The 20877-nt window shown below is 41.2% G+C and overlaps 3 protein-coding genes across 3 annotated transcripts in view; 1 reads left to right on the top strand and 2 right to left on the bottom strand.

Annotated features, from left to right (window-relative positions):
- The window catches only part of LOC127611119 (neuroligin-4, X-linked-like), a 273291-nt gene that overhangs the window by 168379 nt on the left and 84035 nt on the right, over positions 1–20877 (top strand). The window lies entirely within an intron of this gene.
- Positions 33–6924, bottom strand: snx4 (sorting nexin 4). The gene is made up of 14 exons (XM_052081484.1): positions 6751–6924; positions 5878–6002; positions 5211–5352; positions 4890–5039; positions 4064–4111; positions 3756–3811; positions 3565–3637; positions 3376–3437; positions 3105–3170; positions 2801–2890; positions 2263–2362; positions 2015–2160; positions 1757–1871; positions 33–1029 (listed from the first exon to the last, which is right to left on the bottom strand). The coding sequence occupies exons 1-14, from the start codon at positions 6844–6846 to the stop codon at positions 982–984; spliced, it is 1317 nt and encodes a 438-aa protein (XP_051937444.1). The 5' UTR covers positions 6847–6924; the 3' UTR covers positions 33–981.
- Positions 10555–20304, bottom strand: LOC127611173 (ras-related protein Rap-2a). Its single transcript, XM_052081541.1, has 2 exons — positions 19401–20304; positions 10555–12697 (listed from the first exon to the last, which is right to left on the bottom strand). Exons 1-2 carry the CDS (start codon positions 19712–19714, stop codon positions 12460–12462), a joined length of 552 nt encoding a protein of 183 aa, XP_051937501.1. The 5' UTR covers positions 19715–20304; the 3' UTR covers positions 10555–12459.

The raw sequence follows: 20877 nt of genomic DNA, 5'->3' as shown, positions 1-20877 counted from the left end.
TGAATGCATTATTCTGAACAAGAAAACCACACTTTTTTTTCTTGCAGAAAGGTTTATTAGTGTTTGACAATCTTGATTACAATACCATTCAAAAAAAATTCGCGATGAAACAAATCAATTTGGGGAGGAAAAAAAAACAAAAGTCTTGAACATTATGTTACTGATTCATAATTTGGTCAGATTTTATTTGGCTGTTAACATTTTTGTGATGAACATGTCTTAAAGTGATTATTAAGGGCCAATATATACAGTACATGCATTCTTTGGTAGTCAGTTTAATGGAACAGTTTTTTGGAGAGTGGCAGTTTCAGTCATTTAAAAAAAAAGGGAAAAAAAGTGACCTTGAGTGGCTTGCACTCACTGCGTTTCATTTGCACCATAGAACATATAATAAATTATTAAGGTCCACCCTTCTTATCAGAACACATGTCAAAATGTTAAAGGCTTTGGCTGAGGAATGACGCATTTCTTATCAACCTTATGTATTTGACATAATGACTTGCAGTTTATTTAGATCTGCGGTGGGAAAACTTATTCTGACACCCGACTCCCGCCTCAGTTACTTTGAGGTTTTATTTCAAAGCTTATAGTGGGTCAGCAAATGCTCTCACGCAGGTCATCAATGGACCACGAGACGTTGTTTCCTTACTTCTGATTTAAACTGGAAAAACCCCAAAGGAAATGTTTGAGGCATCACTCATCGCCACATTTATTTATCCACAATGAACATATCTTGTTCTTCAGTATTTAACATCACGTTATTAGTATCCGCTCCCAGGATGAAATGTTTCCGCATCATGCTGAGAGAAGCTGTGGACAAATCTGGAATTGGAAGGTGAAGGATTGGCCCAACTGGTTCACAATGAGAGTTCATCTCCAACAGACTAGTCAGACATAAAACTGACCAGTGTCGTACCGGCCTGAATATTTTTAGTTGGAACATTGTTTTCGGCTGGGGTGGTTGATTGCCTGGAAAGTGGCTCACATTTTGTTGAAACACTCCTTGGCATTCGACCACACTTGGATTCCCTAAGACAGCGACAGAATACAAAATTACGATAATTGAAGGCAAATAAATACATACTCCAAATATATGCTTCCTTTTTCTCAGGCAAAAAAAAAGGCCAGTAACCAACTACTGCACCTCAGTTCATAGTTAGCTAAGATCATTCATTCTCTCTTTGATAACCTTTTCATAAAGGCAGAATTTTTAATAAATCACATTTTCTCAAATAGTGGCCTGAACTTGAATTGGCGCTCTGTCTCAATTAATCTCAGTAGGTAAAGGGGAAAAAAAACAGTTGGAGTGATGTTCTATAGATGCTGTTTATTTCCCTAAATCAAGACCAAAACTGAACTCAAATATTACTGTAGTTTGATCAAACATAGGAAAATACTTTTCACAAAGCCAATGCCTGTGTAATTTCTGTCTCAAATCATTTTCATTGTTCCTCAATTTGTATTTTTGTTAGCTAAAAGCTGTGATGCTTGAAATTACACATACATTAAGATAGAAAAATCGCATTTGACTTTGTTTACAATGAATGTATATACTATGTACAAGTTTCACTTTTTGAAGTGAACTGCTAAAATAAATTTTCGTTTTTCCCCTGAATATACACATTTAATAAAATGCACCAGTGGATGTGAGGTACAAAATGATATGCCAATGCAAAGAGCAAACCTACTGAGAAGCTCTTGTATCGGCTCAATAGAGGGTGCCAGAATACCCAATATTGTGCACCACTAAACCTACCTTCTTACACATGCTAATTTGCATAATGGCATAGCTGATGAGTGCCTCACGCAGATCTCTGTCCTTCTGTTCCTTAAACCGCTCGATGTCTTCCCAGGCTGTTTGCACAAACTCTCTACAAAGAAAAAAAATGACAGCTCTCAAGAGAAGCAGCCCTTGGATCGCTTGCCCTTAACCGCTGACGACCCCCCCCCCCCAAAAGAAGAAGAAAAAACAACGGTTCAGAACGAGCAAACAAGGTTGAGGATATGAGCTCACTGGCACTCTGCGTTTTTTTCCTTGAGCGCCTGCTCTGCCTCTTGGATGCTCTGCTCCAAAGCCGCCAACCTGCTCTCCCTCTGTTCCTGGCTCTCCTGGCCAAACAGTTTACTGGTCATCCCCTTCAGGGAGAAGACACGCACCATCTACGCATATAAACACACACACACAGTATGTCGTGAAGCATGGAGAAAGGTTTGTTTTGCAGTGCTACAACTGTTTCATTCGCTTATAAATCAATGTGTTACCCCAGTGGCAAGTTCTTCTCTCTGCTGCTTCTTGGAGGCCAGATCCTGAGCTGCCACTTCCAATTCATACTGGATCAGCTCATGTTTCCGACACACTGACCTGAGCCCACAGACAAAATACTACAACAATCCATATACACGATAGTCTGCTTCATGAGAATCGGTCAGTAAGATTTCTTTTTTTACGTGTCTACGTAAGTTCAGTGATCAAGAAGTGTAGTCCACATGGTTAGACTTCATGTTTCATGAAACTATAACAAATGAAAGTGACAAAGCCACCGATTCGTTCACATTGTTGCAATCTGATTTATGACTATGCCACACTTGTTTTGTACAATTTTGTGAAGTTGTCATAACGAATGCTTAAAAGACAACAAGTCGAAGTTAACAACTAATTGAAGAAGATAAACGGTCTCAAACTAATTTACGCTTCATTTGCTTTGTTCATTAAGCTGATGTCCCCTCGACCTGACTTTCGGATAAGCAGAAGAGAATGAATGAGTTTAATTTTCAACAAAATTTAAAAAATAAAACTTACCGCACAGCCTCGGTGTAGAAGAGATATTCCTTCAGTTGGTCAGCATAGTGCTCTTCTTCTTCTAAAATGTCATCTATCGATGCAGCGTACCTGGCAACACACACATCAAAAAGGTATCAAACAAAATGACATTTAAAAAGTTTTGTACCTCATAACGAAGATAGAACCAATATTTAAATGGATAATTCTACTTTAATGTCAATTTGTTCTTTCCGAAGATACCACCGCAGCATCTTGCTCACTGTTAACTGGGATAGGCTCATTGCTTTCGAAAATGGATAGCCGGATGTCAATTTATACTTACGTGTCCATGTGGTGACCGGCACTCTGTAGACCATCTCCCATCTCTTTCTCTATAGCACTCCATTCACTGGAGAGACGACAATGATAAGAGTACACAAGGCAAATGTGGGCAACCTAACAAATGTTGCTGGAGGCTGTAAATTTCCCCAGTGTGGGACAAATAAAGGATATCTTAAACATCTTGCGGCCGTCAACCAGGATATTTGAAACATGTCGATGCAGCACCCTCTGGTGGCATTAACAAGTAATGCGGAGAAACACAAAGCACTCACCTGAAGACTCGTCCATAGTTTCCATGGACTTTGTAGACGCCATACAGTCTGTCTGCCACTCTCTGCAACATATGAAATTATCCATGAAGAGCACAACTGTAAAATATCTTTCAACTTCTAACCAATCCCTCACCTCAACGCCGAACAATTTCAAACTGCGCAAACATACCGTGTTGTGCGGATACTCACCGCTCTCACCCTGAGAAGTTGAGAGATTGCGGTATTCAGTTCATCGCTATACTGTTTCAGTGCCGTAAAGCGCCTGGGAAATACAGCAGCAGAACATCCAGCTCAGCATCTCTTGTGTTTATACGGCAATATGAACTGAACTCGCTCAGTGAGGTAGACAAAAAAAAAAAGGTGATGAAAATGACACCTACTTGTCAGGGCTTTTGACTCTGAACATAGCACTGAGGGACTTCAGTCGAGAGTCCGCCTAACAAGAAAAAAAATTTCAATCTGCTTTTGGATACCATGTTTCCAACTTCAAACTTTTTTTTAAAATATCATAGCTAACAACAAATGAAAGCCTCAAATTCACCACCTGAAGGATTGGTCTTCTAAAAAACACTTACCTACGTGGTTAATACATTTGTATTGAACTCCTGAAATAATTTTGATAGATCCTCTAATTTATAAAGATGCAGTTGTGCGCGGGCACCAGCCCTACTGAATAGAAATACAATACCTTGTCTTGGAATCCTGTCTCCAAAACTGCATCCCTCCATCTTTTCTCCTGAATAAAAATGATTGACAGGTGAATAAAAGGTTTTCAGTTGACATTTGCAGTATAACAAAGAACCAGGGGGTTGCCCAAAATGAACAAAACTCAAGCGTTTTAAAGCAATTTGCTTCAGAAACCATCTATTTGTGTGACGTCACAAGTTCAGTGAGCATATCGATGATGAACTTCTTTTTCTTTGGCTTTTTGTGTTTTTATGCCACCACAAAAGAGTGGAACATGGTACACCCATCTCTGCTGCACAATACAATCCAGCAAACACTAGAGGAAATCAACAAGTGTTTGTTACGAAAGACTACAGAGATTCATAAACGAGTCTTATCAGTAGTGCATTATTGTCTTATAAAAAAAAATTTGCATTTACAGACTGTCAATTCGTTGGTACCCATTTGTTTGTACGAGACAAATCCGCAGTGATCACTGAAACAAGTTGTGGAAAATTAACCAATGAAAATTGGGCATAGTTTTATTTTTGGTGTCCAACATATTTAACTTAATTCTGGGACTCTTGACACAATTTCTTTTGCACAGGTGTAAGAGTGTGTGTTTTATTTTCATTTTTGTCTTTTATGAAATAGATTTTTACACTAGTGTCACAGTTAAAAAAGTTAGTGTTGCTTACAAACTTCCCCAAAATACAGTTGCCATAATGAGAACCAGCCTGACCTGAAACTTTTTCAAAATGTGAACAAATTGGAGGGTGACCAGCAAGGTTGCATTGCGCATGAACATATAAATCAGGTTGTGTGCGTGTATTAAAACTTAGACAAACCTCTGTAAGGAAAAGGAAAACTATCTTGTCTTTGCAGAGGACAGGATGTGACATCACGCGCAGCAGGAAGTTTTCCAGACCAACTCTCCTACGCTCGACAAAGTCAGGGTCGAGGTTGTCAGCTGACAGCTTGTGCCACACAAACTCCGCCTTAAGTTAAAACAAGCCACATATCAATACAATACAATACATCCTGATTTAATTTGTGCTTTCACAACAGCTGCAGCTGTAACAAATCGCTTCACAAAACAGTTAACATAAAGTAAAATAATAAATACAACACATACTGTAAGCGGAGGGCGCATTTCGGATTCTACTCACCCTTTTCTCTGGTAGTGGAGGGATGATGATGTACGGGTAGGTGACCAACAAGTACGTTCGGAGCAGTTCAAACTCACTGTAGCGTCTCCACAGCGTGTCAGGTGTGGGGGGTGGAGAAACGCTGGGGACGGTCTCAGATGGTCTGCACACATAACAGGGATATGTTGTGATGATTTTCTTGAATTCGTGAAAAAGGGCATTCTACGTACAGCAATTATGCTGTGTTGTGGAGTGTATTTAGAGCAGGCTTAACAAAGTTTGGGATTTTTCCATATTTTTTATTTCACGCTAACTTTTTTTTAAGTCGGTTAGTTTTTAGAGGAGGTTTGATAGTTTTTATTAGTTTTTATTTTTTCAAATGCTTTTAATTTACTTTTTAAACAGTTTTAGGTTTGGTTTGTTTTGAAACATGTGGCACGGTTGTTGGGTGGAAGATACAAAAAGAAAACGGTCAACATATATGTGGTTTGGGGGAGGAGACGCAACTGTCATGGATGTCGATGTGTATGGTGTGGTATCTTAAGTCAGCCCAATCAGAAGACACATCACTTATTTTTCTCTTCGTTGTGCATAGGGTCTCCCACATTAAAAAAACAAGAACAACAACAAAAACACAGCCTGTATGTTAAAAATTCCTACACATGTACCAGCCTTCAGCAGACCCCACCGTGTTTCAACAAGGTAGACAGTGTAGGTTTCTTGCATGTTGACTGTGTTCTTGCCCGTTCTTTTCTCAGCCTCTGCCACGTTGATCTCCAGTTTCTTCAACATCGAAGCCCCCTTTTCCACCATCTGCATAACATAGGATCCATTAAGTGTTAATACTGAACCATAACACAATAAGATAAAGTGTGACAGTAAACATGGACACACAATACACACACATTCATGAGGAGTCCATCATCCACCCTTATCCTCATACAGTCACCCTTGAACTGGGTGGGACTACAAGCATTGCTATTGATATTCACATCTAAGGACAATGCAGTCTTTAGTCAACCTAACGTTCATGTTTTTTTTGAATGAGGGAGGAAGTTGGGGTACTTGGAAAAACTTCACAAACTCCACATCATAAATATTCGACCACAGTACCTCTGACGGTGAGGCAGATGTGCTAACCACTCGACAACCTGCTTCCTAAAATGCAAATCGTGGGTGTTGAGCAAGATTCCTCTGTTAGTCCTTTATCTACGCCATTCAAAACTGTGAAAATAAATACATGTGGGCCAAGACTAAAGAACACTGAATCCAGGAGGACGAACTCCATTGAACACCAACTGCGAATGCAGAAGCTAGTTAGCAACCTAGCAACACGAGTGAAGTTTGTTGTAAAGCAACTAGTCGAAAGTAACGCATTCGTGATAGTTTTAACATTGCACAGATGTGTCATAGTTTTAAAAGTCTGGCAAAACTCTATAAGCGTTACCGCTACTCAAAAATGTCGGGAACGGCGTTCGAATGAACTCCACACCCCCGTTAGCTAAATAGGCTAACGACTACATAGAATTCAACATCACGTTGAAGCATATGAATGTACTACCGTGTTGATTATGTTGTTCTCTGACTCCGTTGGCGTGATGTCGGTGTTGCCGATCACTGCCACTTGTTCTTCGGGACTTCCAGAGTCTGCCATCATCTTCCGCCGACAAGAGTTGCAGATGCTGGCGTCAGCTGAGCTGGGTCAGCAGGCAAGAAGTTGGCTCCTTTGCGCATGCGCAGAGAGTACGCTACACAGCCCATCCTCGCTTTCCGACGCAGCATCGTCAATGTTGCCACGACGTAATGCGAACCTGTACGTATATACTGTACAACGTATTTACCATCATGCATCGCACTCTATCGGTATTAGCGATATTAGCGATTCGCTAAGATAGGCAAACGCAGTTGTAAAGCCACACTTATAGTAAATATTTGGATGGAAAACACTTGTTGACGATCATTTATAAATTTTCACCATATTCAAATGACAAACAAAGAGACGACGTATTATCGTTTGTACGTCAAAATGTAAACAAAAGACGCCGGGGTAGCCTATTCTGAAGTGATGATCAATGTGGTTGTCGGATGGGCCGATGTCAAACGATATGTAGTGTGTCTATAATTTATGTACAAAACTAACATTTCATAACATCAGATACTAGTATCATTATTTTATTGTATATTAATTAACATTTGTTTGGAATCTCCCTCTCAATATATTGAGACTCAATGAAAACACAATTAAGGCTGACATTCTAAGTGACATTATATATATTTGTCAATAAACAAACACGCATTGTGCTCAAATGTTTGCATACCTTGGCATGATTTGTAGGGTTTGTAATGATATCCGAACGTCACGACATGAACCCCACCGTATGATACATATTACGATGTTTTGGGGAAGTAGGCAATATTAAAATGGCCAATATAACTGTATTAAAAAAAACTCACGGTATTTTAAAATGAATAAAAAAGAAAAAGTATTTTGAGAAAAGGCACAATACAGTATTGTGTTTTTGTACATAACGGGAGTGACAAAGAAAGAGGATTGGCCAGTCATCTAATCTTATTGGCTCAAAAGCGCAAAGTATCATGGTCTATGTGGTTCACAATGCGGAGTTCGACTGATAACACTCATGTGAAACGAGTCCATTTGTGGATGAACTCAAACGTGTTCCGTTCCAGCATGAGTCTTAAAGTCGGTGGCCAAAACATGCAGAATTCCAGTTAAACTGCACTAATAAACTAACCACCAGAGGGGGATGGAACTGCACAAAGGGGGGAAAAATCAGGTCAATATAACAGCTGTGTTTCGACGATATCGTGGAAATTCTAATATCTTGATATCGCAATATAGCCGATATCGTCATATCCCTAATAAAATGTAACGTGTATCATTCTTCAAAGAAAACGTGAGTGAGCAAGCAAAACACATAAATTCAACAGACAATAAAGCATTTCAGAAGAGCACATTCATTCAGCAAAAACTAATATAACGAGAAGAAGAGGTCTGAATTCAGTCAACATTCATATTTTCCATAAAAGTGCCATGTAAACTTATGAACAAAACTGCATGCAGGTTCATCGGTGCTGTCTTTTTGTTTATTTGTTTGTTGTTAATATTGGACACATTTGGATTTTGAATGTGTATGTGTGTCTCTGTGTGTGTGTGTGTGGAGGGGTGTGTGCCTTTGTAATGTCACAACTGATCATTCACAACACAAAGCAATGCAATGATAACAGAACGCAAACGAAATTTAATACTGGACTGATGTGATGTTAAGGTGCCGACATTGATCAGAGACATATCTGAAACACAAAGATATCCCTTGGCTTGTCGCCACGTACATGTTCCGTGTCGTCATAGGTATTTTGTGCTAATTTGTTATTGTGTATCAAACTGGTAGATCTTTGCATTAATCGGCAACCAAGAAGTACAAATGATAATAATAATAATAATAATAATAATAATAATAATAATGATAGTTTATTTGTGTAGCACACAAAGGCACTTTACATGGTAAAAAAAAGAAAAAACAGAACAACAAATTAGGCATGTAAAAAAAAATTAAATAAAAAAGACAATTGTGACATTAAAAACTATATCGGTGCAGCAGCGTGTAAAGTTGAGAGATTATGCTCATTCAATTGGGAATTTCTCCATTTTGAGACAAATAAAGGTTTCTTATCTTCTCTTATCTCTCCGCAGAATGGCACACAGTGCAGTCGTGACTAAGGCCGCACGAGCACTTCCCTTGTCATTTTGATAAGAATTGATGTGCAGGATCCCATCTGGAGGAAGCGCAGTGTGTCATATTCAGAGATGGAACGCCAGGGGAGCTCAGAGAAAGAAACAAGGAATCAACGGCTTTTCAATTTACACACCTGCGCTGTGAAGGTCCAGTGGGACATGCGCAAACGAGATTTGCTTTTCCCCCATTCAGTGTCTCCTTGCCTTGAAAGTCACTTCTGCCTCCACGACAAGGATATTTTGAAGAAAACAGCGACTGCGGCGTGATTTATTTTCTCATTAGCACCCTGCAACTACGCACTTATAGCAGTATACATCAGCGCAAATGATCCAACAGACTGGTCCTTTACCGTAATGATGCCCACCGAGACCTTCAAACTAAGCCTGTTAGCCCTCTGGCTGGTCTCATTCGACGAAATGAAGCACCTGAACGCAATGCAGATTCCTTGTTTACAGACTCACGTTCAAGAACAGCACCATGAGATGAAATAAGGTGGATGAGCTCATTTGTTTCACTGTTGGGTGCCCATTCAAAACCTGTCAATTGCCTGGTGGCCAGTCCTGGTTTCACCCCGCTTCTGACAGAAGTCAACCAGATAGGTTCTAATTCACCAGTACAGACCTGAAAGAGAATCCGAATCGACCCTATAGAAAATGCTATAGCCCTATCTAAATCGGAAAGTAGCTTATTTTCCAACCTAGACTTAAAAATATATACAGTATATACATATAAACATTGCATCTTACGTATTAATAGTGATTTTATGTGCTACACAGCCATCAAAAATCTGTCAAAATGTTTTAGTAGTTGAACCTCGTTACAACGTACCGCTAGGCACATAATGAATCTGTAAGTTATAAGGGTAGTTCATTGTAACCATTTTCAATAAAATAGATCGGCAACCACAATGTATAATACAGTATGAAAATTTATAGACAAATTCAATAATCATGAAGAACAAAGCCCATTCCAAACACAGAAGACGAATCGGCCATGATGGACGTGCCCTCCTTTTACTCTCCAATCTTGAAGGAAAGACAAGTGGTAGTTTAAAAGTCATCATGGCCGGCCACGCTACGTCTGGGATATAATTGTGAAAGTTGGAATGCAGCAAAGTAGTTATTATTCTGTGCTTTCACAGCCGCACGTAAAGACGGCAGCTATAAAAAGCAACCGAGCGCGTCTCCTTAAACCGGCTGCAGTTCAAATCAACAAAGTGCACCGGAAAATGGAAAGAAAAGCATCCATTCTTGCTACGCTCGGATTGTTTGTGTTCCTTTTAAGCCCCGATGTGCTCTCTTTTTAGCGGAATGACTAAAACTCATTGAGAATCAGCTGAAACGTCCACTGGGAATGTGTGTTGCTCTCATTGTGTCATCTTCCAAAAAACAACAAATCACTTCCTTCCTGCTCCCGCCTAAATGAGCCTCCGACTCTGCTTGACCATAAATAAAACAAAGTAACTAAAATACACTTTTAGTCTTCATAACAAGCTGCTGGAACTCGATAAAGAGCAATGCTTTAGAATAAGCTGAATTTTTAAATGAGAATTCAAACATCCTGAAACATGCGCGCGCGCACACACACACTCTTGCACAAAAAGCTGTCAATCCAATTGTTGAACACTTTTATTACGCAGGTGACAAATGTCAACATAATCAGGAGGGTTCAAGAATCACATTAAAAAAAAACCTAAATTGTAAAATCAACATGGTTACACAAGGAGGGAATCCAACAAAAAAAAGCTTCCTGGTTTAGATTAAAATTGGAAAAAAAATGCACAGCTGTGACAGCGTCCACGTTTCACACCTGCATTTGTTTGTCCTTATATTCTTCTCAAAAACAACGGTAGTTTTTCCATGTTTCCGCTTTATAATGACACGTGTTCTGCTGGCACTTCCCATACAAAATATGTACATCACCATTTAAATTAGTATGAGCATCATCCGCTTTACGATGGATACTCTGAGCACGTCACCAGTGGACGAGGAAGAAAAGTAAGGCATGATTGCAAGTGTTGACTTTGCTGTGTTGAAGTTGTCCCCTCAAAAAGTTGGGTCAAATGTCCTAAACTCCCGTTTCTATGAGCGATTCATTGGTGAAAAAAAAAATAAAATCACATAAAGTTATGAACTAATTTCCACATTTCCAATTAATCAGAAAAAAATGGTACTGACTGTTCTGGACTTCTGTTTTTCCGAGATCAACTAATTAAAAAAATAGCCCAGAAGGTTCTGGACCCCAATTCAGTGAGACAAAATGACACAAGCTTTTTCTTCCACGTTTAATTCATCTTTATATACCTGACTGTTCTTAACTGTTGTTATCACAGCTAAATGATTAAAAAAAAACAGCACGGAATGTTCTGAACTCCCATTTCCATCACTCATTTGATGAGGAAAAATAACACTGAATGTTCAAAGCTAACATCCATAAATTGACAGAAATAATCACTGGATGTTCTGAACTCCTGTTTTCACAACCAATAAATGGAAAAAAAGAAGCATCGATTGTTCCGAACCTTTGTTTCCCATGGCCAATAACCTGAAACTGGCGCAGAATGTTCTAAACTCCTGCTTTTGCAATGACTTAATGAAAACTAACACCAATAAACCTTGCGAACCTCCGTTTCTATCCACAACCAAGTAAAAAATAAATACAGCGATGGATGATGGATGTTCAGAACCTAGCCAAAAGAGATCTGCATGGTAGGCCATCTTGCTCCTTTCATGGCAGCAAACTAGTGCACTCTATTTTGCCTTGACTGCTTTACAGACAAATAATTCTGAATGATCAACTAATCAATTATCCCGAGTTAGGAAACTCAAATACTGACAATCCAATGTTCATTCGAACTTAATTTTTAGACTACTACTTACTTACTATTAAAAAAAAGTAGAAGATGATGCTCTTTATCTTTACTGTTAAAACTAAAAACAACAGCAACAATTAAAAAAAAAGATGTCTGTACCAATTTTTCCCTCCATTTACAATTTTAGGGAAAAAATTTGATAAAATGCTTTCAGGTCACCTCTTTGGTTCAGCCCAGCAATGAGTACAAAAAAACCCCTCCCAGAAAGCACTGCACAAAATGTACACAAATCCAAACCTTTGTTCCAATTTGAAGCAAAGCGATCCTAGAAATCAGTTAGTGTCGTTTTGCTGTCACAGTAAATGCATCACGAAAGTTAATGCTAGGAACGTTATCTTTTCCCAAAAAAAGAAGGTCCCGCGGTGTAATTCTTTGCTGATGAAGACTAAAAAGGTGGAGGGCAACATAAGGCGAGGGTATGTTTTTTTTCCTGTTTTTTTTAAATACCCAAGATCCTGCCACGTCATGAATAATGTAACCGCTGATATTAAAGATCCATCGTGATCAATCTTTTAACTGCCGTGTGCACTTATGTGTGTGTGTGAGCGTGCCAAGTGTGTGTCTGTGTGGGGCCACCCTAAACTCCAATCCTGCTGCCCCCCCCCCCCCCCCCAGCCCTACCCCCCAACCCAACCCTGGATGGCTATTGTATATTGCAGGACGAGCAGCAGGGGTCGTCCTTGTCGGGCTGGGCGGCGTAGTCCATCTGCCGCACTATCTCGGCGAACAGTTCGTCCACCATGGTTTTGCTTTTGGCCGACGTCTCCATGAAGGGGCAGCCCCACTCCTCAGCTAGCGCCTGGCCTTCGCTGGACGACACCTCCCGCTCGCTCTCCAGGTCCACCTTGTTGCCCACCAGGATCACGGGGACCTTTTCATACCTGAGGGGAGGCACACAAACCATACTGCCTCTAAAAATGATCATTTTCGGCGCTGTTCTTGTGCGCTGGCAGAAGCGGGTACCGGTTTCCATGTCGTATTCACTGCATATTTGCGACAGGCTGCAGGTTGTAATGAGAATGAGCTTGCTCGGAGGAGAGAGTCCATTTCATTTTCATCTCCTCATGAATACATTATCCCAAGTGGACTTTAATCGGAACTATCCTGATCACTCCTTGTGAGGGTAAGAAAATTTTACAGGATGGATGTTAATCACGAGTTTTTCCGGCAGCTCATCATTCCTAATGGTTTCACTAAACTTAATACACTGAGGATGAGCCTATCACATGATTAAATGAGCATTAAGAATTCTGTCAATTAAGTGAAAGAGATTTCGATTCACTGCTGAATTACTCTCGGTAGCACTACTGAAACTGTGAAGCAGATGGGAATGGTGTGGTGTCTTCTTTGTATATAAAACCGGGGCCGAAATAAAAGAATGAGTTTAAAAATGTGTGTGCGAGCAATTCGCAATTGCTCACGCACGCAGCTTAGACAGAACATTGTCTGTGACACTGAAGCACACACTCACACTGGACAAATACATGAACCGTAACTACTTCTGAGCGACAATTTCATTTATTATTCTCTTGGAGGCTACTTTCCTCTTCCTTGGCAATCAAATCATGTTTTTGAGGTTTAATAACTATATAACAGTACAAGAGATTGTACGTGGCACCTCAAAATATCCGATGCAGGGTCGCAGATTTCCGTTTCAGCATGTCGGTTGACGTGTAGGGTTCAGTTGTTCAATCAGTGGGTGTGAATCGCTAACTGTCATTCTTTCGCGATGGTCAATTCCGCTCAGGTCCAACGCTGTTGTGCGGTGTTGCAGCAGGCCTTAAGACACTGCCCGAGTCCTTTCTGGTTGGAACACCTCCCTCTTCAACTTTCTAGACATATCTCTTGAAAACATCGGTCAGTTTATCACCTGTTTACCTGGAACTTGTTTTCCCTCACCAGAAACTTTCCTTAAAATCTAAGAAGTTGCAAGAGCTTCTCCTTCAATCAAGGTTTGAGTGCCATAAAGGTACATCCTGTTGTGCTTTTGGTTCAACTCTTAAAATCCTTCAAAAGCTGTTAAAAGTGCCAGCTAAGTCACATCAGGCAAAATGAATATCCATCACCTGATTTCAAACCGCTTACTTCTCTGTTCTATTTAATCGAGGCGCTTCTTCAACTTGTGTGGTTGGCTCACTGGGGCCTCCTTGTTGCACAAAGACACGTGGCGTACAGAGTTGGGGGGCTATATATAGTCATAATAACAGAGGAGGAAACTTGTGCTCCCGGGAGGTGTGAGACTGTGGCTGCCAAAGATACCAAAGCTTACAAGGGCGTTGGGTTGGAGGGGTTGGGGGTGGGGGGGGGGGTTTGTGGGAAGGGCTCAACCATCATGTGTCTGGACTAGGCAGGCACTGATACCGGATACTACATGTAGTTGTTTAGACATCTTTAATATGGCAAATGAAATAGAGATACGGCGTGAAAATATCAAATATGAAATGCCAAACATTGGTTTGTGTCCATACAGATGGCAAGTCACGCTCTAGCCTTGGGGTAGCGAGCTTCCGGGCGGCCACAAGGGTTTAATGTGACTGCCCCATTCCCAGACGCATTTCATCCATAATGCATGATGCATCCAATCGCGTCATTCTTGCTGACAGATACTGCAAGCCGCCGACAGGATGGGATTTTTTGAGGGGAGTGGGGGGCTTGGACCTACAGGACCAGGCGGAGTTCTGGGTTTCTTCTTCTTGACAATAGCTACTTGAAGGAGGTTCTGAGTCAGAGATTTACAAGTGCCTCTCTTTTGGCATATCCAAGATATAATCCAGTGCAGATCAGAGCTCTGTCTTTTGTAAACAACCCAAGGCAGGATCAAGGGTGGTATTTGAAGAGTGGGATTCTCCCATGGCTTTTTTAAAAATGGCCCTTCCCACTTCCTTCCATGTCTGATGCTAGAAACAGATGACGGGGATTTGGCCCAACAAAGACATTCGGGTGAACCAATGAGAATTTTCCCTGACGCTGAAACGGCAAAAGTCATCTTTGCATGATCCAAAGAATGATGTGCTAGATCTTAATGTCACCGGGACCTACGGAACCATGACCACACAGTTCAGCGCAACCACAGGTTGGATAAGCTTTCACATTTTTCAATAAACCACATATACAGTAGATGCTATTGGAAAGAAACTGGCAACTCTCATATTTTAGCCAGCACAGCAGCTTGGTGACCTAGTGGTTAGCAATTCTGTCTAACATTTCTGAGGCCGGAGGTTCAAATAAACGCCCCGGCTTTCCTGTGTGGCGTTTGCGAGTCGAGCTCAATTTGAGGAGGGGGCGCAGGTGATAAGAGCGATTGTGTGTCTCGACCCAAATCTTCTTTCCCTTCGATAATCAATGGGTCGATAAGTGGAGGGTATGAAGGGTTTCGATCCTATTTTAATACACCCAACAGTTCACTTGCTGTGCAAACATCAAGGTTTATCACTTTGTGTCACGCTGTTCCTCGTCACACTCTGACCATGACGCTTTTATTTACAGGCCCGGCCGGCAAAGCCACCAGTCACCGCTTGTCCCAGCCATGAGGAGCGATTGGATCCGTGGCGTGCTCGCACCGGCCCACGGTGTAATCATGTGCGCCCGTAGCCTTCCGAGACGCCTGCCGCTGACGGACGTTGACAGATCGACGCCCCTGACCTGAGCTAATGTAGCCGTGACTTTGTCAGCAGACAAGTCGTTATGTCAACATGGTAGAAAAAGGGTTTTCATATAAATATTTACTGCCGTCGTAATTTTACTATTATTTTATCTAAGGTTAGTCAAAAACGACATTACATAAATCTGTTGTAAACTGACGACACTCAGTTGTGCCTTCATGTAGTCATTTGAAAATGATGGAGCTTCTAAATTACGGGTGGATCAATTGATGCAGGGTGTAAATTAGCTGCACTGTCAAAATTCAGCAAAATTTCAAACAGGCCTCTCAATCTGACTTTGGGCAAGAGGCAGGGAGAACTTTGAATGGTTGCCAGCCAATCACAGGGCACATATAGAGAAACAACCATTTACCTACACACACACAACTTGACAATTTCGAATCTTCAATGAAGTACAAATGTTTTGGAAAGAGCAGCCGGAGAAAATCCACAAAAACAGGAAATGCAAACGCCACACATGAATGCCGGAGTCACGATTCGAATCCCAAACCCCGGCCACTGTGCACCCAGCAACAAAGTACATTTTCCCATGATAGGTTCCATTTAAACTGACCTTTGTCCGCCATCTTTAGGCTTCTTAAATGCACATCAAATATCAGAGTGATGCGTGTGTAGGAGCTGCGTGTGAAATGCGAAAATAAATTGATGTTGTGACTTCAGACAACAACACCAGACACTGGCGCGTGGGGTGAAATCGCGCGACAGCCGGGCTGCAGCTGGAGCGCGAGTGTGCATGTATACATTAGCATATAAACATGCAGGAAATAGGAATCAACACAAGCGGTGGGAAACGCGATGACCTCATTACAGTACTTCATTCACAGTTGTGCGAGTGATTAGAAGATGCATAAAAAGTAGAAGTTCCAATTGAACCATGAAAGTACGGAGTGAGTGGTATTTGCTCTGGTTTAAATATGTTTATATATTTCAAACGCACGGGAATTGTAATGTCTATAGATTAACCCAGAATAGGTCTGAACAATTAATTATATTCAAATCAGCATCGCAATGTAGAAGAAGGAAATTTTCAAACCGCAACGACTGGAGAAATTGCAAAAACATAAATTGAGGCAAAAATGTTGATCATTGTTTTCCAAAGTACCGGTAGAAGCAAACATTTTATTATGATTCAACACAAAGAATCAGTGCCGGAGGACTGCAGAAATCGGATACTTACTATCGAGAAGTTGAAAGTGGTGTGGGAGACGAGATAAGAAATGAGAAAAAGTCAGTTATGTGAAGCAGTAAACTACAAATTAGGGATGGCTATTTGACTAAATGTTCTAGATTGATCACGAGGAAAATGAAAATCGGAAAAGGTACAGTAATTTGGAGGATTATAATAAGCCCCCCCAGGGTACATTAACGTAGATCAATCTATTTTGTAGTGTTGACGATTGTCAAAGTAAAAAAAAAAAAAACACAACCGGGATGTCTTGGTGTTCCTTCTATTACTAACCTACGCTAACAGTGTCGTAAAGTCACAATGGCAGTAAATATATACCGTGGATGGAAAAACACGTGTCAGTAGCGTCGTAAACCAAGGCCCCACTATAATTAGCCCTATGGGATACATTAATGTGTATCAATCAATTTTTATATGGTTGCTGACTGTCAAGAGTAAAATACTGCACTGGAAGCGACTTTATTAGTCATCAAGCACTCAAACAACTTCTTGTCGTAAATCCACGTCTCTTGTGTTGTGTATCATTAAATTATGGACCGTAAAAATCAACATTAGGGCAACACATGATAGACTTTAGTAAATGTGGCTCCAGGGTAGGGCAGCATTTCTTATTTGGGTCTAGGCTTTAAAAAAGAAGAAAACTTAGTCCAGATTTTAGAAACAAGCTGTACCACTATGTCTTTATCAATCCATTAATCCATTTTCGGATCCGCTTATCCTCACAAGGGTCGCGGGGGGTGCTGCAGCCTATCCTAGCCGTCTTCGGGCAGTAGGCCGGGGACACCCTGAACGAGTCGCCAGCCAAATCACAGGGCACACACATAGACGACTAACCATTTGTGTTCGCAATCACACCTAGGGACAATTTGGAGTGCACAATCAACCTGCTACGCATGTTTTTGGAGTGTGGAAGGAAACCGGAGTATCTGTAGAAAAGCCACGCAGGCACGGGCAGAACATGCAAACTACACACAGTAAGGCCAGTAAGACCAGTAACCCTCCATTTCTGCACTGTGATGCCGACACACTAACTAGTCGGCCACTCGGCCGCCGGAATTTCTTTAAGATTAAGATTAAGATATCCTTTATTTGTCCCACACTGGGGAAATTTACAGTCTACAGCAGCAAGATTGTGGGTAGATAAACAAAGTCTTTGCATTCACAAAATAAATGTTACAGTTTCAATTGGTTGCTTGAGTTGCACCTTAAAAAATGTGATCAATGCAAAAAACAAAAACAAACACCCATCTTGTGCCCGTTTCATCAAAGGCCAACTAAATGCTACATAATTAATTTCATGATATTATTGTATATTTCAGCAATGGCACTTGGAGTTATTTATATTATTTAGCTATGCGTATGCAGGTTGCTTCAATGTGTTCACATTTCATGTGTCACTTGAAGTTATACAATACAATTATACACACACACACACACGACCTACGACATTACAATCATTATCATGTTCCTTTGTATGGAAACCTTTGGTCAACCCTGCAGTTGTCGAAAACAATGAATGTAGTTGTAATAAATACATAAATAAATAAATACATCAACAAAAAACACCTGTAGCTGTAAGGCAAAAAAATAATGAATTGTAATCTGTCGCAAAGAGTCGGTCACAAGTGGGAAATGCCTCGCTCAATTTGGTGCAAATGATTCATACTTCTACGATTAGTGTTGGCCATTGAGTGCAGCAGAGAAATTATAATATAATTGTAATTTACCCCTCTTGAAAAAAATCACATTTCTGACAGAGTTGCTGATGGATGGTGTTGTGGAACACTTGCCTGACTTGTGTGTGGGCAGCATGGGATAGGTTCCCACTCAGTGATGGTGTGAATGTGGGTGCGTATGGTTGTTTGTCTGTATGTGTGCCCTGTGGTTGACTGACAACCAGTTCAGGGGGTATTCCACCTTTCACCTGAAGTCAGCTGGGATAGGCTCCAGCAATTCCCGTGACCCTCGTCAGGATAAATAGCAAAGCACTACTTTTGTCAAAGTGAAGATCCTCACCTCACTTCCAAGATAGTTTCTTGGCGCTAGAATGCCACAAGATGATGGCAAAGCATGACTTTTGTCTGAGTGATGCTCCCGACTCACTTCAACAAAGTTAATTGGCACGAGGATTCCACAAGATGATGACAAAATGCGCCCAAAAGCAGCAAGTCTGAGTTTTTAAGCGACTAAAAGAATAGGTTTCAGCACAAATGTGTTCAAATCTAGAAAGAATATGCCAAGGTTGACGTTATGACTAGTTGAGCTGTGAATAAAACATACATACATACATACATTTTTCCAAACCGCTCTATCCTCACTAGGGTCGCGGGGCTATGAATTAAACTTTTAATGGTATTTAAAAATGGTAGCATTTCTAAATCACCAACTCAGAAATATTACAAAACAGCTACTACAAAATCAGTAATGTAAAGTGGTGACAAACACACCAGCTTCTTTGCACAAATTCAACTTGAATCAAAAGGCACGTAGGCAATTTAATGTGGAAAGACGAGTTTGAAATGCTAGCATGTTTTGCGAACATAGTATAATTGTGGTTTAAACTACAATAGTCAATTATCAACGGTTTTAGGGTGCAGTATTCAAGATTTCCAATTTCTGCTAGTGTCTGGTGTACACCAAAATTGAGGAGCCATGTGTCCCACTCCTGCACCGTGATAGCCGAATATGTCAACTACATGCATTGTGCATTTTCCACTTTGACAACATTTCACCCACCTTTTGACTCTTATGATTTGGTCTCTCATGGGCTTGATGTCCTGGAAGCTCTGCTGGTTGACCAGGCTATAAACCAGGATGAAGCCCTGTCCGTTCTTGATGTACAGGTCTCGCATGGAGGCGAACTGTTCGGTACCGGCGGTGTCCAGGATCTCTAGGACCGATGGCGAGGAGTCCACCTCGATCTCCTTGCGGTAGAAGTCCTCTATGGTGGGGTCGTACTTCTCAATGAACGTCCCGGTGACGAATTGGACCGTGAGGGCGGACTTTCCGACCCCGCCGCTGCCCAAGACCACCACTTTGTATTCGCGCATCGTTTAACTCAAGTCGAAAAGGAGCTCAACATCTCAACATTCACCATTTTGGGGTCGGTTGTTGACAATAATAACACGGTCTGTCCGACTCAAAGCACAAAGACCCGGTACTCCGGCACGGGCTTCATTGTGGAAATTCCTCCCTCCCACCTCCAAACAACGCAGGGCCACGCGCCGACAGCTACACCACCAGCCGTAACGTGGAGGGTGACAGGAGAAAAACGGTCTTGCTTTTCACGAGCGTTTGACACAAAAAACAAACTTGCTCCATTGAGAACGCTGAGGGGGGTAAATATGCCTGGACCTGCCCCCCGCCCGTAAAAAAAAGAACTAATGAGCGCACGCGCGCGTTTACAAGCGAACCCGGAAATTCTACACAAACACTATTTCGAAAAATCAACGAGTATATCCGGTTTCTTTAATGTCTTCCCCAACACCTCAGTTGTGCTTTGGTCTCCAGGTTGGTCTCCAGTGTGATGCCAGCCGCCATAGCGTTGGCCGAAGAAACACGACCGCTGCCAAAAACACCCCCGACCTTCTCGTCTCCTCCCGGCTTCCGTAACAAAAAGCCCGTCAACCTCTTGTTCCGCCATTTGATTGGCATGCGAAGCCGACCAATGGCACATAATGCTGCCTGCGGACCTTGAATGGGAGCGGAAATCTGACCGCCAATCAGATTGCAAAACTCTCGAGTCCGCTCATGATTAAAATAAATAAATAAATCCAATCATTCGGTTGCCGTGGTGACATACGAGCAGTGACTGACCAATCACGAGCGGCTCGGGGGTTGGAGCACGTGAAGAATGAGCCGGATGTTGTTACCATGGTAACACTGCATCGTCGTGGGTCTGTTCAAATTTGAGAATGGTCTTTATTAATATTCAACATTTCTGGATGTGTTGACATTGTGCTGAAACATTCATTGTGTATATACTGTATATATATATAAATAAGAGAGACAGACACACACACGCACACATACACTTATATACACATTCATATGTATGTATGTATATATATATATATATATATATATATATAAAACACATATAGAGGTACATACACACACATACAGATATAAATATGTGCAATTTTGAAATGAATCATATGCACAGGCCGAATATGCCCACTGGTTGTAAAGTTAATTCTAATACACAGAAGGT

The sequence above is a fragment of the Hippocampus zosterae genome, chromosome 12, assembly GCF_025434085.1.
Source record: "Hippocampus zosterae strain Florida chromosome 12, ASM2543408v3, whole genome shotgun sequence".
Taxonomy (NCBI): domain Eukaryota; kingdom Metazoa; phylum Chordata; class Actinopteri; order Syngnathiformes; family Syngnathidae; genus Hippocampus; species Hippocampus zosterae.
This window is presented reverse-complemented; position numbering and strand designations above follow the sequence as displayed.

What these genes read in the sequence shown, in the direction of transcription:
- snx4 (XM_052081484.1), bottom strand. Translation starts at nt 6,846, where the DNA reads ATGATGGCAGACTCTGGAAGTCCCGAAGAACAAGTGGCAGTGATCGGC. An exon ending in CTCCACTACCAGAGAAAAGG is followed by an intron (nt 5,040 to 5,210) that starts GTGAGTAGAATC and finishes TTTTAACTTAAG; the next exon opens with GCGGAGTTTGTGTGGCACAA. An exon ending in TTCTACACCGAGGCTGTGCG is followed by an intron (nt 2,363 to 2,800) that starts GTAAGTTTTATT and finishes CTGTGGGCTCAG; the next exon opens with GTCAGTGTGTCGGAAACATG.
- LOC127611173 (XM_052081541.1), bottom strand. Translation starts at nt 19,714, where the DNA reads ATGCGCGAATACAAAGTGGTGGTCTTGGGCAGCGGCGGGGTCGGAAAG. An exon ending in CAAATCATAAGAGTCAAAAG is followed by an intron (nt 12,698 to 19,400) that starts GTGGGTGAAATG and finishes GCCTCCCCTCAG; the next exon opens with GTATGAAAAGGTCCCCGTGA.